Consider the following 15,158-nt stretch of genomic DNA (forward strand, 5'->3'; position numbering starts at 1 on the left):
ACTCAGAAATCTTTAAAGTCGTTGACATACAGACACTTGCCCAAACATTTACTCCCTGGCACGCTCACAGGCACAAATGAGGAGAGGTTGATGGACACAGTGCTGCTGATCCCTCTTTGGTGGCTTTTAGAAAAGCAGTTTCAGAGCGTTAATCAGAGGGGATCAAAAAATCTGGGGAGAGCGCTGCCCTGGGCCCTTGCAGGCAGGACTAGCTGAGTGTGTGAACAGTTTGTGTGATTTTCATTTGTTCCCAGCAGACCTGGCAGAGCTGAACTTGATTCCTGGGATCTAATTTCTTTGGAGGAGGGCTTTGAAAAAACATGGATATTGCTGATATTAGAAAGAGGAAAAAGCCAAGGAGCTGATCTACATCATTCACCTCCCAGGAAAATATGCCTTCCACTCCAGGTCCTGGGAAAACAGATTGGGGAGATGTGCTGTTTTGATGAAAAACCAGGAGTGAAAATTAGAAATAAATATTGAAAGAATAATATTTATAAAGTACAACGAACAAGAAAGAGAAGGACACGATTAATGTGCGAAAGGAAAAAAGTACAGAGCAGACGTGAATGGAAAAGAAAAGCCTAAAAATAAAGAGGTGGCAAAATAAGAGACGTGACGCTGCAGAGCGATGGTGCTGACGAAAACACAAATTGAGAAAGCAATGGAGTGAAAGACATGAATTCATGAAATCATTCGTCAGAATAAGTGAACTAGAAAGAGAGAATAGCAGAGGTGCAGCGTGTTGGCGAGGTGTGGACATTGCTTGTCGACAAGACCGCCGACAAGTTCTTCCCTCGACGCAGAGCAGGGATCGCCTTACCCTCGGCTGGCTTCACAGCTCTGCAGAAACACTGTTTATAAGGATGCGGTGATGTTTTACCCAGCAGGTCGGGTAAAAAGATCAGGACTGTGGAACGTGTAACAGTTACTAAATAGCAGTAAATGATTCATCGTGGCCACACTGTTGAAATGTAGCATCAGTGACTTCTTATACTTAAGACATCTGTGTTGTTACCTGCAGGACTAACTGACTCAGGAAACGTAGAGAGAGAAATGCAAACATGCTAACGTCATAGCTCAGTGTTGCGTTACAGTGTTTCCTCTGTTGTGATAAAAGTTACACAATTTATTTATTATAAATCAGAAGGAGGGAAACGTGTGCTCACTGTTCTGCTGCACTTTAATAATTTCATGTCTTTAAAAGATGTTTTCAAAGACAAACGTTCAGTCCACGCGATCTCTTTGCTGAACACACTGAGCACACACTTGGTTTCTTTCCCCACATTTACAATCAAACGCTGAAATCCTGTAAAGACACAGACTGTCTGTCACACTGATTTTCCGTCTCCATGAAGGATCAGGCTGAACAGTAAACTTCAGGTCTGGAAATCAAAGCCGATGTGGGGAAAACTGTGAGCTGGTGAAAATGTGTTAACTTTCAGTGCTGCTCTCTTCAAGGCGCAGGCCTTTGTTGTGGCTTTACACACTGAAGTAAACTTCTCATCTGCGTTTGAGGTGTTGGTGGCGTTTGGAGCCGCTGTAATATTTGCAGTTTACTGACAAATATTATGTCTTGCTGCGTTATTTGTAACAGCACACGATCAAAGAATCTGGACTATATTTTTCTGATGACATTTCTAGTTTACCGATCACTCAAACAATGTTCTGAACATGATTGCTATTCCCTCCAAAAATCCAAGATATCCGATCCAAGATGATATTTCTTTCCATCGAGTCTTTGGTGCAAACGGTCTGACCTATTCTAGCATCTTTGAACGTTTTCTTATTTCATTTTTATCTTAATTTATTTAACTGTTTTAAAGTTAAATAAGTTAAGATAAAACATTTTTAAAATCTTTTCTTCAAAACATTTTACAGTCTATTTAATTCATTCATTAAACACACAAACTAATGGCTGAACATCTGGATTTAGGAGCTCAGGAGTTCATACAGTCCAGACACTTTAACACCTGCTCCACAGCTGGCAGCTGTAAGGAAACAAATATTTATGGCAAATGCATCAATGAGAGAAATGCCAAAGCATCAGTGCATGGTAATGACTCTTTGTAAACTAAATAATAAACAATGGTAAGTGTCTTAGATATATTTGTACCCCCCAAATGTCACTTTATCGTGACTCCAAGTTGTGTTGTGCAATCAAATGTACCTTCATCACAGGCAGGTGGTTCTCTGAGGTGGAAACACTGGCACGGTTGGTGCTGTGAACAAACCAGCAACAAGTCTGTCAGTTTCCCCAAAACTGAGTCTCGATGATGTCATTGGTAACTTCTTGGAAACCCAGTCGACTGTTTGGCAGGCGGCAAAGGTGTCATGGATCAGCAGAGCCTAGTTTCACAACACTGTGTCAGTCATAAAGAAGAACGAGCGGAGGGGAAGTCCAGAAGGTTTGAGCTCGTGTGGCGCGGTGCTGTGGATAAGCTGAAGTTATTTTTCCCGAAGGATTCTCAGACTTCCAAAGATTTTCCTTTAGCATCCTCTGCTCCCGTCCTTTAAAAAAGAACTAAACTAAAATCCACTAAAAAAAAGACATTTTTCAGTCATATGCAAAAGCTGAAAAATGTTTAGGAATCAAGACTTAGAGTTAAAAACTGCTGCTGAACATCTTAGCTGCTGCCTGACTGCTCAGAGTAAATCATGTTTGCAAACCGTGACTCTGAGCGCTGGGACAGACGATACAGCGACATTACCACGTGACTGCAGTGCGCTTTCATCACCTGACAGATTCCAGGGGACCGGACCGGTTTCGGTTTCAGTGGAAAGACACAGCACGAAAAAGGCAAGACGGGTGAGAGTGGCAGGTTACAGAGGTCGTACACTAGAGGGACCCGAGCAATGAGAAGGGTGACAGTTACTCACTCTTTCCCTCACCCTCTCTCACACACACACTGAAATCTGTCATGGAAAAAGAACTCAATACCTTTAGGCCTCCGGAGATGTTAGAAAACATCTGAGTGACTGTATGCGTGTGGTGTGTCGCTGCTCTGAGCTGAGATCACTGATTTACCTTTATTTTGCTGATTGGAGGACAGGAAACATAAATATAGACTGAACATTTACCTGCTTCCCTACGCGACTTTGATTTGGGAAAACAAAATCCCCACATCCCCCTTTCAGGCTGCTTGTTCTCAGAAACTCTTGTGTCAGAAGAAATATAAATATTTGGCACATGATGTAAAACGCATCGGCAGCCGTGTGATTATCGTCTCTGTAATAAAGGAGTTTTGATGGGGTTTACTTCCCACATGAGTTTTTTCACTGAGTGGTCAGTGGTGAGCTCAGCTGCGTGGATCCGTGTGCGAATTTGTGTAGGGTGTGTCCTGGGAAGGCAATGCAAAGAGCTAAGATTGGATTGGTTTTTTAGACCACAGGCTTTGGTGTTGCTAAAACCAACACCTCCCACTGACATCTATTGCATACACTATTATATATTGTACATATATTTATTAGTTTCAGGTTGGCCATTCTTGTATTTTGCTCGTTTGTGTTGTTGTGTTTGCACATCTCTGTTGCTTGTGGGGCTCGCACACAAGAATTTCACTCGCATGTGCTGTGCCAGTGTGCCTGCACATGTGATGTGACAATAAAAAGTGATTTGATTTGATTTGATTTGATTTGAGTGAGCAAATGAGCGAGGGAGGGAGAGAGAGCGTGCACGTGGAAAGAGAGTGAAGTGGTTTTAAGTCTTAGTGCGTGTTCAGTAAGTAGACAGAAATCCAGTCACCTTTCCATTCAACTTCATTACCACTGCAAGTGTGTGTCAGCACATGTCCATGCTTGTGTGGTGAAAGCGTTTGTTTGCATGCGTCTGTATAGCTTTCCTGTCTGTCCTCCGCCCCTCGTTTAGATTCTGTTCAGCACTGACCCATGTGCCCTTGGTAAACAGCTTTTTGCCCTGGCTTGTAGACAAGGGCTTATGTGTTTGCATAAAGGTGTGTATGAATTTTTGCATCCCGGAATTCAGCCTTTAAACCACAACGGCCGCTCTGCATGACAAGTAAACCTCTCTCATAGTAATCCCGAGTCAAAGTTTACCGGAAGATTCCCCTTCGTTCTGATTGGTCTATACATGCAAACCATACATGGATCAATGTTTCCCCTGTAATGCTGTAAACCAGCACCAGGTACCTTAAATCTCCTGGTGCTATACTACAAAGCTCATAAAGCTGTGCTGTGGGCATCTTCTCTCCCAGTTTTCTGCCTCTCTTCTTTCAAACTCGATTCCCTTTAATACCAGGAGGACTGGAGGAAGACATGTGAGCAGAAAGGCGAAAGTATGAAGCCACAGAAAGAGAATGAAGTGGAACATTTTGGGGAGAAGGCAGAAAGAAATTTGGTAAAATGAAAGAAATGGTGAGAGTGGGAACGATATGTTGGAGGTAAGAGATGGTCAGAGAGAGAGGAGATGAAATTGCTCTTTAATCAGTGAGGGGCTATATGGAGGCGGGCCGAGGTGCCTACTGTAATCCGATACACGCGCACGCGCACTGCGTGCACGCGCACCAAGGCAGGGGACTGAGTGAGCGGTCCTGCTCGCTGCCACAAACCCGGCGGAGAGTGGAGGGAAAGGAGCGCGTGCTACCGGGAGAGAGAGAGAGGGAACAGGGCAGAGCGTCTGAGCGCAGACACGCACAGTTGTGGGAGGACAGCGGAGAGGCACCACGTTTCTTTCTGCCTACCAGCTTTACGCACGCAGATCGAGCTGCTCGGAGATCCTGCGTTGTCTTTTGCGCATGAACGGACCATTACCGGGAAACTAGATCGGAACACATTTAATTTCCTTACCAAGAAAATGCGCCTGAAGATATTTGCATAAAACAATTGGAAATATTTTTAATCCAAGGAGGAAAGACGCGAGTTACTTTTCCCCGTTTCCGTCGCAGTTAGCGCTCTCTGATGATCTTTTTGGTTTCTAGTTAATTTAAAACGCACAATTTTCTTTATTTACTCTGCTGATCTGTTTCCCTGCGCTGCCGACTGTGCGCACAGCAATGGATTGTAAACCGTGTTTAGAGTTCAAATTGCGTTTCTAGACAAGTTGCTCTGGTTGAGGAGAAGTGGCGGCACGCACTCACACTGCATGAACTGTTTATTTTCTCCGGCGTGTTATTCTTAGAGAGTCGGGTGAACGCTGTCCGGCTTTTGGATTTTGGACACAACCGTGTTGCACGTTAGAAAAACAGATAACTGTGGAAACGGTCAGGGAAGTGCGACTTGGAGCCGTGTGTCAGATAAAGCAAATAAAACCACACAGGAGGAGAAGACGTGTTTTATTCTGAGGGAGAAAGATGGATTTATTCGTTTGGCTCTGTGGATGTATTTTGGCTCTTCTGTTACCTTCAGCGGTAAAAGCCGGGGAAGGAGGTAAGTTTGATGCTGTTGCTGTCCGCCTAAATCCAAGCGTCACACAAGGTGTAAAAAGAGAAAATAAGAGCAGTTACACATCACAAAACGAATAAAAGTTGTTTTCTTTCAGTGCAGTGAAAGTAAATTCAGGGAAAGCATCATTGCGCAATTGGTGACTACGGGCTCGAGCCAAATCTCCGCTCCGTTCCAAGTAATGCGCTGAAACGGCGCACTGCTGAGGGACGTTGATTACTTTCATCACATTTAGGAGACAGACCCGCGCTGCTGGACGGCCTGTGAGCCAGCTCTCTCGGTCCGGTGCAGGGACAAACGTTAGGAAGTACGAACGGGCAACAGAAATTATTTTGTCACGATGACTTTACAGATGAAGTACCTTCGTCACCAGCCGTGTTTTTTTTTTTAAAAAAATTTAATCCAGGGCTGATTTCGAAGGGATGCTGGTTTAATCAGCGTTGATTTTATCGTCTTAAAAACATCAGTAACAACGTTCAGTAATAAAAAGATGACAGATCGAAATCTTCTGTAAATTCCTGTCGGGAGTAATTTTGTTGTCAGCAGTTCTTCTTCCAGCACGTTTCCATCTCTTGCGCTCTTCTAAAATTCCTCGAAACTGTTTTTACTAAAAGGAAAAAAGCTGAACGCATTTCTTTACGGTGACTTCCTGTCATTCCGGGAGCGCGGAGAGGTGGCGGCCGGTGTGACGGGACTGCTGCCTCCGTGTACCGGAGGTCAGGTCCGGCCCGGCGCTCCACGGAGGCTCGCGTTCGCTCCCGAGCCCGTGTGAGCGACGGGATTTGCGGCTGTGTAACCCGACCACGAGTTCACCTTCGAGTGCATAAGCGGGAATATGATGTGAGAAGGGAACACGCATTTGCTTTTTACTCTCTGTTAAATGTGGAGAGGCAGAATCTATCGCTGTGTGCGTTTTCGTCTCCAGACAACCTTTACGCACGAGGAGGATAGCCACAAAAATCTTTTTCCATATGAGAACTTGATGCACAGACGATGTTTTAAGTCTCTTTGGTTACAACGAACCTACTTGTCACCACATAAAACACTCGTTACCCAAAGTTTCTGTTACATCGTCACAGGCAGGGGTGTATGGGGAGTTCGACTCAGCTGATGGACACTCAGGACTCCGAGTGGTCTGACTCAGTTTACGTAAATTTAAGAGCTTAGCTACTGCGGCCTTTACCAGGAGACTGATGACTTTTGTTTTCGCTGCACACACTGATTGTTAGCACTGGTTTCTCATTGCTGCCTGTGCAAAGACCTGAATACTTGGAGATATACTTCTAGTCTCTCCTCGAGTTTCACTTTCTGCTTTGTGGTGAATGCATATGTGTAAATCTAGAGAGAGAGAGAGAGAGAACCGAAAGGGGGTGGTTGCAGGGAGGTTGGTGGCATTCGAGGTTTTACTGCCTTATTCCGGAGGGCTTTTGCAGATCTCATGACTTGGATTGAGTGGCCCTGATTGCCAAATGTTGTTTTGGAGAACCACAGAAGTACAGAAGGCACAGGGAGGACATTCTTTACATACAATTCACTTCTGATGTGAGAAACTGTACGGTGGAGCATCCTGCTATCTGTGGGCATTTTTACATTAGGTTAAATCTGAACTAGTAATTTAAGGCCTGTGTGAGGTGATGTGAATGTTCAGATTATTAATACTATAAATAATTAAAAACTGCTGACTTTGTGCAAAGCATGCAACGGTTCTGAGGCTTTCCTGTCCAGAAGAAAGAACAGCGGGTCATTTGATCAGCAGTTGTTTGTCTTAAAATTAGTCACATTTATATTCAACACCAAAGCAGGAAGTATGTGCTGCAGTCCAGCACAGGAAACATTCAGATGGAAACTCTGTGGCATTCAAGGAAGATGAATGAGGTGTTTAACTTCAATGCCACTGACTGGAGTTTGTTCTTTTTCCAGCTAAATGACGCTGACAGTGGGGTTAAATATGAGAACATGTTGATATTCTGTTCTTTTTTGACCTCTTACTTTATGTTTGCTGACAGCAGGTGAAGCCTGATTTTCCTGGGGACCCCCTCGAGCTCCCCTCGAGGTTTCCCTGCAGGTACACTGAGCATCTCTGGAACAAACACACACATTTTGAGCAGTAGGATATGCAGAATGGAGCTTTCTCAGCAGTTAACTTTTATAGATGCCTCTACTTTGTTCTCTCTGGAGAGATGAGCAAGGAAAGCATAGTGAGACTAAGAAGTGTATATATAGAGAGACGCGGGAGGGATGGAAGTACAGAGGGAGGAAGTAACAGAGACAGCAGAGACAGAAACAGGCAGAGGGAAGCAGCAAAAAGCAGTGAACGAAACGGAAGAATGATTTTTAGCCTCGCTGTTTGATCCTGTTTCTTCATTCCGTTTGATCACAGCTGTGCCTGGAAGGGAGATAAACGGACATAATTGGCCACTCAAGACCAGCTGTCTACCTCCATAGTGTCTCTGCTGAAATATGGTGGATGATGAAACAGGATCACCATGATACTAAGTGTAAGAAGTGTGCTAGCGGTGGTGGTGAATTGCCCACAGGTACGCATTAAGGTTTGGTTTATGTGATTGTTTTTGATGGCTCCAACCGGCCTGGTGTGATTTTAAAAGTCTGAGCAGTGGGAAGAATTTCCGGAGGTGAAGTTAACAGCTCCATTTACATGCAGGGGGATAAATAAGAACGTCTGGCAGACTTAAAGGCTTACCGTCTAGCAGGTGCTTCACCATCCACGTGAAGATGTTTTAGTTTGGTCGCTGAACATGAAACAGCTTCTCCTGTACGTGCACCGTGTGCTGTGAGTGTGAGTGGGTCTGTGTTTCCCGGTGGGGTCAGCTCGTAGTAATTAAATGTTACATCAATTTGGGTCATAATGCTTTGTAAGCGTCAGTTGGCCACCAATAAAACAAATCATCCATGTCATTCACATAATGGGGTTATAGCTCAGAACCTAATGAACTGACTCGCTGCCACAAACAGTCATTCCACGTAATTACAAATCCAGGTTTTAACCTGAAACACTGCAGATATTAGAGTACGCAAATATGAATTCAACAGTATTTTCTATAATTGCACAGGCCTTTATAGAGCTGTGGAAAAACTCAAACAGCCTGCTTATCATTAAGAGCAATTAACGATCCTTAAATCAGCTTCCTGGTGAATTTGTGTGCATTCTCCATAATCTGTTTGTTTTGAGTTATTCTTTTCTGTCATATTTGTCGACTGATCCACTGATTCTGAGGGTGTAACGTGCGAGCTTTCCCCAACATGAATTGGAAACTTTTCTCCCCATAAAGTACACGCAAAAAATGGAGCAATAAAAAAAATGAAAGAGATGCATTGAGCAAGAAATCAGGAGAGTTTGGACGTGTGCAAGAGAGAAAATGAAAGGGAGAAAGTATTACGGGGCATTAGTGAAATAAGAGGAAGGCAGCAGAGTGTGAAGCAGTAGTTGAGTGGAGCCACCTGCAGTAAACTAACCCAGATTTATTCTTCTCTGAAACGCACAAGAGAGTTTCTGGGCAACGTACTGCACATTTTATTAATAAATATGTACTCCTATTATGATACACTGAAGGTGAAGGATTTAATTTTCTTCATGTGATCTTGATAAGTATAAAATGACATTATAATAAAGGGATGTTTGACACTGAATATGAAATGTTGCTTTACAGATGTCAGGGAACAGATCGGACTAAGCGTTGCGTTGGCCTGTGATGGTCAGGTTTATTAAAACATTTTATCAGATAGCTGAGTTTGCCGAGCTGGTGCAGGTGACACCTTAGAGCTGATTTCATTTTAATCATCTTGCAGGCAGCAGGTGTTTTCCACCAGGCCTCAGGATTAAGCGTTACACGTATTCATCAGGGACTCAGATCACCACGGCGGCTTTTTTTCCAGTTTTTTAAAAGAAACAAACAAACAAAAACAAATGCATTACATGCCACTGAGCCGTGCAGCTAGAAGAGAAACAACAATCACATGCATCAAGCACGATGACATTAGTCTCTCAGTCATTAGAATAATGATAGCCTAAAAACAGAGTGGTTTTTCCATCGACATCAACAACCTAGCTGCAATGAGCGAATAAACATTAACCCAATTAACCTTTGGCACAGTCGCCCCTTCTCTTTCTCTCCTCTCATCTGTAAAAGGGAAAGGACAATTAGTGGGTCCAGCAGGATGTTCTAATTACAGTTATCATGCCATTAGTAAACTGTTAGTATTCTAGTGTCTTCATTGGCCACTGGTAATGACTGGAGTAATTAGAGAGGATGCTGGGAGCGAGTGGGTGTTCTTGTGTTTGCAGCCTTGTGAAGAACATTTGTCCTCAGAGGGAAAGGGAGATCATGGAAATCTTTCAAATGAGGATATTTGCCTGTTCCCACTTCTTTTAAAATCCTCGCACACAAAGAAAAACCTGTGTGTGTGTGTGTGTGTTTGTGAGAGAGTAAGCCAGGCCTTCTGTGTCTGCAGCAGTCCCTCCGGAGCGCTGTGGAACGAAGCCACAGGTTGTTTTCCTTTTTCTCTCCTCGTCACACCGAATCATCCTGTTGTTTTCTACTTTTCATGGCACTCCAGCTCTTCTTTAATAGTGCGCTCTGTGTCTTTCTCCACACCTCCCTCTGTCAGTGTTTTCCCTCACCCCGATTAAGAAACCTCCCTCACCTTCTTTTAGCCCCACTTTGCCACGGTGGAAAATCTCTTTACTGTTTCAGCCGCTCACTTTCTGTCTGGTCCCTGGAACTCTGTCAGTCTGTGTTTTCTCGTACTTTGGAGATCCATTCACACGACTCGCTAGAGACGCTCATTCATACGCTGTTTAAAAGGAGCTCTTTTCAGTGACTTAAAGGAATACGTCACATTTACGGCCCACCGATCAGCAAAAACATTCCTTACATAATCAATTTTTTTATATACAAGATACAGGATGATTGATAGCAGCCTTCACTACAATCATAATATCAAAGTTAGCAATTTTATTCAGCCACACAGCAGGGCTTAGATGTAGCTAAAGAGATTAAAGAAGATATTGACTAAAAAATGTCGAAATATATGAAAAGTCTGTGTTAAATGTGCAATACGTCAGATCACTGGCTTGGAAACACTAAATTTCTGATAAAAATGTAAAGAATGACCAGTTATGTGACGTGCATGCGATGTAATGCAGCGACAGCTCAAATCATTGCAGACTTCAGTCCAGCACACAAAAATGAAATGTGGTGCAGGCCAAAGACCAGTTTTGTATTTTCTAATCAGTCTTTAGTTTGACCTTTTGTTTTTTAATTCAGTGTAGTTTTTATTAATGCCGTCAGCGTTACTCTCGTTAACGCCAAATCTCCGTTAGCGAGTTAACGCGGATCCCCCCGTACGTGGGGCTGCACGGCGCTAACGCGTTGATGAGCTAACCACGCTAACGTGTTGATGCCGTGCAGCCCCACGCGTGGGGCGATCCGTGTTAACTCGCTAACGGAGATTTGGCGTGTTAATGCGGTTATGGCATTTTAAGGAGATTAACGCTGACAGCACTCGTTTTTATTGCTTTCAGTGTTAGTTTTGGTCTTTTTTAGTTGTTATTGTATTAAAAGTATATGTCAGAGGTGAGATTTAGGGAAACGAGTGCACGTATTACAATAAAAACACAACTTTTTGAAAGCAGTGACTCCAGAGTCTCACTAATCACAGCCATCATCACCTCATCAGGCAAACGAATTATATTTTCTCCACATTTGAGTTTAATTCTTGTTCATTATTTTGTTTTAGTTACTAACAACAACCATTTTTCTTTTTGCACAGTCATCGTCAGGTCGGTAAACACATGGATGGATTTGCATTTGCAGCCATTAGAGAGCCAGGGTTTATTTTTCACCTTGTACCGCCTCACCTGCACTTAGAACGTCTCCCACAGCCATCCATCAGCATCAGCTGACACTCCCAGCTCCAAACTCAGATCTTTAGCTTCTTCAGTGATAGCTGGCACGCTCACACTGATGTTTGTTTGCTTAGAGAACTTAAGGACTCGAGGAATTCTACTGACTGCACCTTTAACGGTCTCCTTCCCTCACGCTGCTCTGCCTCTGAGAGTTTTTCCAATTAGCCGCTGCTGCTCTGGTATTGATCTGAAGTCTTTCTCTGTGTCTTATTTTGTCTATTGTTAGATTCTGTGTCTACTGTCTAAAGCCCCGTAGATCAGGGTGTGCCTTTGCTCCTGAGCAGAGAAACTTGATCTGATGTCGGTGCTTTTTCTGTATCACACGCTCAGCTTTTTTTATGAGTCACTTTCTCCCTTCTCCTCATTCTCCGATCACGCTTTCCTTTCTTTCAGATCCTTTGTAGTCTTCCACTCATCCCTCCCTCTGCTTTACACAGATATAAACACACGCTCACTCTGTGGTTTTCCACTGAGTCTTAATGCAGGGCACCTGGAGAAAACAGCCCCACCTGTTTGTGTGTCTGTGTGAGTACAGTATGTGTGTGTAGGTTATAATTTTTTTGGTCCGGTGAGCTTTTTCTGAGCTGCTGACTTTCTCCTTTCAGCTGATGAGAGACAGATGTTCTTGCATTACTCTCCCTTTCTCACTTTCATCCAGCTCTGGCTTTTTCTCCTTTGCTCTCTTTTCTCTTTCTCCGTCCATTCCTGAGGTTTCCCAGGTTTGGGGGACTAAAAGCACCTGGGTATGATCCAAACAACACATTTCACTTTGTTATTTTCAGTGTCTGTCATATTCCCAGAGTCACACCAAAGGTTTTTAATTGTGTTTGTATCTCTAACGTTTAAGGATTCAGTGTCTGCAGCTTTTGTAGGCGTTTCACAATGTTTGTAAATAGTGAATGAAATGCAGAGAAAGATTGGAAAACTGCAGATGCAGATGGCCAGAACATACTGATAAATTTAAGGACCCGACTCTTTAAAGGTCACCGTAACGAGGTCGCAAGTCTCGAGCGAGAGCTGAAAAGTGTCTGTTTAGAGTCAAATCAGACTCCCTCAGAGGGAAAACGAATCAGTAAGAGCTTAAAAACAAGGTCAGAAAATTTGCATTTGGGGCCAACAAACAAGGATCTGGTTCAACTGTGCGAACCAGCTTCATGGAGAAGAGTGTGCACGAGTTTGGGTCTGTGGGAACTGTCATAGATTCCTCTGTGGGTACATCTGAGTGTATGTGTGTGCTGAGGTGGGAATGTGGGGAAAAGTTGCTGAATAGGTGTTATCAAGGATGCAATACTAAACGGCAGAGAGCCATAAATAATGCAATGACCTGTCTTATATCTGTGCTCGACTGCTTAGCACCATTTACTGCTGCTTATCGTGTGTGTGTGTGTGTGTGTGTGTGTGTGTGTGTGGTCTGTATTCAGAATGGGGATGTTCAGTGGTTGCATTTGTTGTGAATGTGTGGTGCAAATACAGCCTCTCCCTGAAGATCACACATGCTGATGCGGTTGAGAGAAAAGCTTTACTGTGTGAAAACGAGGGTCAAGAGGAGGAAAGTGTTTGGATAAGGCAAGGACACACTGCGCCAAAGAATACGCCGATGTTTTGATATGGCGCCTTGTGAAAGTACCCGCTCGGCGCTGTAGTATCGGCCAGAGCCTAGTTTGATGCTACGCTGTAGGATTAGACCAAATGATAAAAAACCAAGTCAGACAGGACTTAACGCTGATTCAGGTTTCCACGGTACTACAGTCACTGTAGCCTCTTTTCCACTAGCTAGCTTTTCCCTAGTTTTCCATTAGGTGGTAGCACTCCTTCACAGGAATCAAACGGCAACGACGCACATGGCCACACCCAAACCTGGAGTCCGACAGAAAGCTGCAGGCCGAGCAGCAGGCGCACCATCGCCTCGATGTCCTCCAATCTTGTGTTGTGTCGCATAGAAATGACATCACTGGACTTTCAATAAGTGCCCCTCAACTGTAATGGAAACCAACCATTACAGTTGAATCAAATCTAGTGGAAAATAAGCTTAAACCTATGAAGAGAACCTCTGCTGTTATAAACTCTACTCTCTGTGTTAGTGTAATAAAAGAAAAACGAGTAAAGCAAGCATTGCTGTCTCCCGTCTCCTGTCGCCGGCAGCTGCTGCACTCATCCTGTTTGCCCAGCCCCACTTCACCAGGATGGACCGTCACCTTTGCAGCTGCTCGCAGCAGGCTGCTCTGTGACGATTAAAGGATGATTCTGTCTTTAACCTATTTGGTAATTCTTGACGTGAAGTCAGGCATTTCCCCCACTCAGCATCTTCTCTGTTCTGACACACATTGCACTTTTTTCACAGCGTGCACGTCTGGGTGGGGAATACAAATTAGGATTATAGCAGGTTTGCTTTTGGAAGCTGTATTTATGCACCTCCCTGTTTTACAGACATAAACCCGGAGCCGTGTCCCTCCCTTTGCACGCTGGCCTGTCGCTGCAGGGGCCTGACGTTTCACCGGCTGTATATTTACATGTTTCGTGTGCAATATGAAATTCATCATGAATGGCACTTCATTCTAAAGGATCTGATGTCATCCGTGCCCTCATCGCCTCAATTTGTGTCACTCTCTGCTCTGTTTGGATGCAGTGTTTGTTGAACGACTTTGTGTATGTGTGCACGTCCGGAGATTAATAGACCCTTAAAGTAAAGCAGACACTATACTTCATGCACACACGGCACCTGCCTAAATATCACACCGGCCTTATTCATCAGACACTTGGAGGTGCTGTCTTTATCGGCCGTATGCCAGAGGTGAAACAGGGAGAGGAGAGGTAGCGAGACTCAGCCAGAATATATATATATGTATATTTAGCATTTAGCTTTAGCGGCTAACACCTGATACCAGAGCTAGCCTGTATCAGCTGACAGCTCAAAATCAGCTGATACCTTTATGCACATCCTATTGGAAAACCTCATATAGAGAATGTTATGCTACAACTGCTGCTACCTCTGCAAGCCACTTTGCAACCCACCTCTACTCCAGTTTCTCCTTTTCATGCCATTTTTGTCAGTGTCTTATGTCTTTTAGATGCCTGCTCTGTACCAAGAGTTTAGCCCCCCCGCCCACCTTAAGATCCCACATGTGGAAAACAGAAAACTATGGATTTCAAATAGGAATAACCTTATTTTAATCAAAGTGGTCCTAAAGGATACTATTACAATGACGGAGCGCAGCTCCTGAGGTAAATGCTGAAGTGTATAGTTGCACAGGTATTTGTTTAAAGCATCCAGCCAACTTTAACCACAAATGATTTATGTGTAGCTGAGTCAACGTCTGTGGAAAGAACAATTTGGTCAGCTATTAAAAACGAAAATTTAAAAAAACAACCTCTGGATGTGCCAGAGTCGATTTCCTTATCCTTCAGATAACATCCAAGCAGGAGTTCATTTATCAGTCAGATTTGAATCCGCAGTCATTGATTTTACACCCCTTGCATCACCTCTCCAAGAGTTTTCATTAGCTACGTTTAGCAAAGCAGCGTGTGCTAAAAGTGGTGTTTGGCTGATGTCGTTGTGAGATTCCAGAGTGGTTAAACACTAATCCAGGTGGTGCTGAGATGAAATCCATCTGGCTGGGTTACATCGCCCACGTAACCCTACTCCTGTACCACTGTATGTCAGGAGGACATAAACAGGACTCGTTGGTTCTCAGCGCCAGAGACCAAAGAGAGGCAGGCAGAAATGTTGAGATACGGAGCGGTTATCACTAATTGTTTGCAGACAGAGTGAGGTAGACACCAGATACAGATGCCAAAGTGTCACTCACGGTGTGCGCTGAGCGCTGAAGTCTTA

The 15,158-nt window shown here is 43.9% G+C and overlaps 1 protein-coding gene across 4 annotated transcripts in view; it reads left to right on the forward strand.

The window, feature by feature from the left end:
- Positions 1-4,529: 4,529 nt before the first annotated feature.
- LOC308409961 (neuropilin-2-like) overlaps positions 4,530-15,158 on the forward strand; it is a 93,665-nt gene continuing 83,036 nt past the window's right edge. For 3 of the 4 annotated variants that reach the window (XM_080902956.1, XM_080902958.1, XM_080902959.1), the window contains exon 1: positions 4,540-5,385. In XM_080902956.1, the coding sequence (XP_080759082.1) occupies positions 5,310-5,385 (76 nt within the window). In that variant the 5' untranslated portion in view covers positions 4,540-5,309. Of the gene's footprint in view, positions 5,386-15,158 lie in introns of all 4 variants that reach the window. The other variant, XM_080902957.1, reaches the window with a different exon arrangement.

The sequence above is a fragment of the Rhamphochromis sp. 'chilingali' genome (genome assembly GCF_963969265.1).
Source record: "Rhamphochromis sp. 'chilingali' genome assembly, chromosome: 14".
Lineage (NCBI taxonomy): Eukaryota > Metazoa > Chordata > Actinopteri > Cichliformes > Cichlidae > Rhamphochromis > Rhamphochromis sp. 'chilingali'.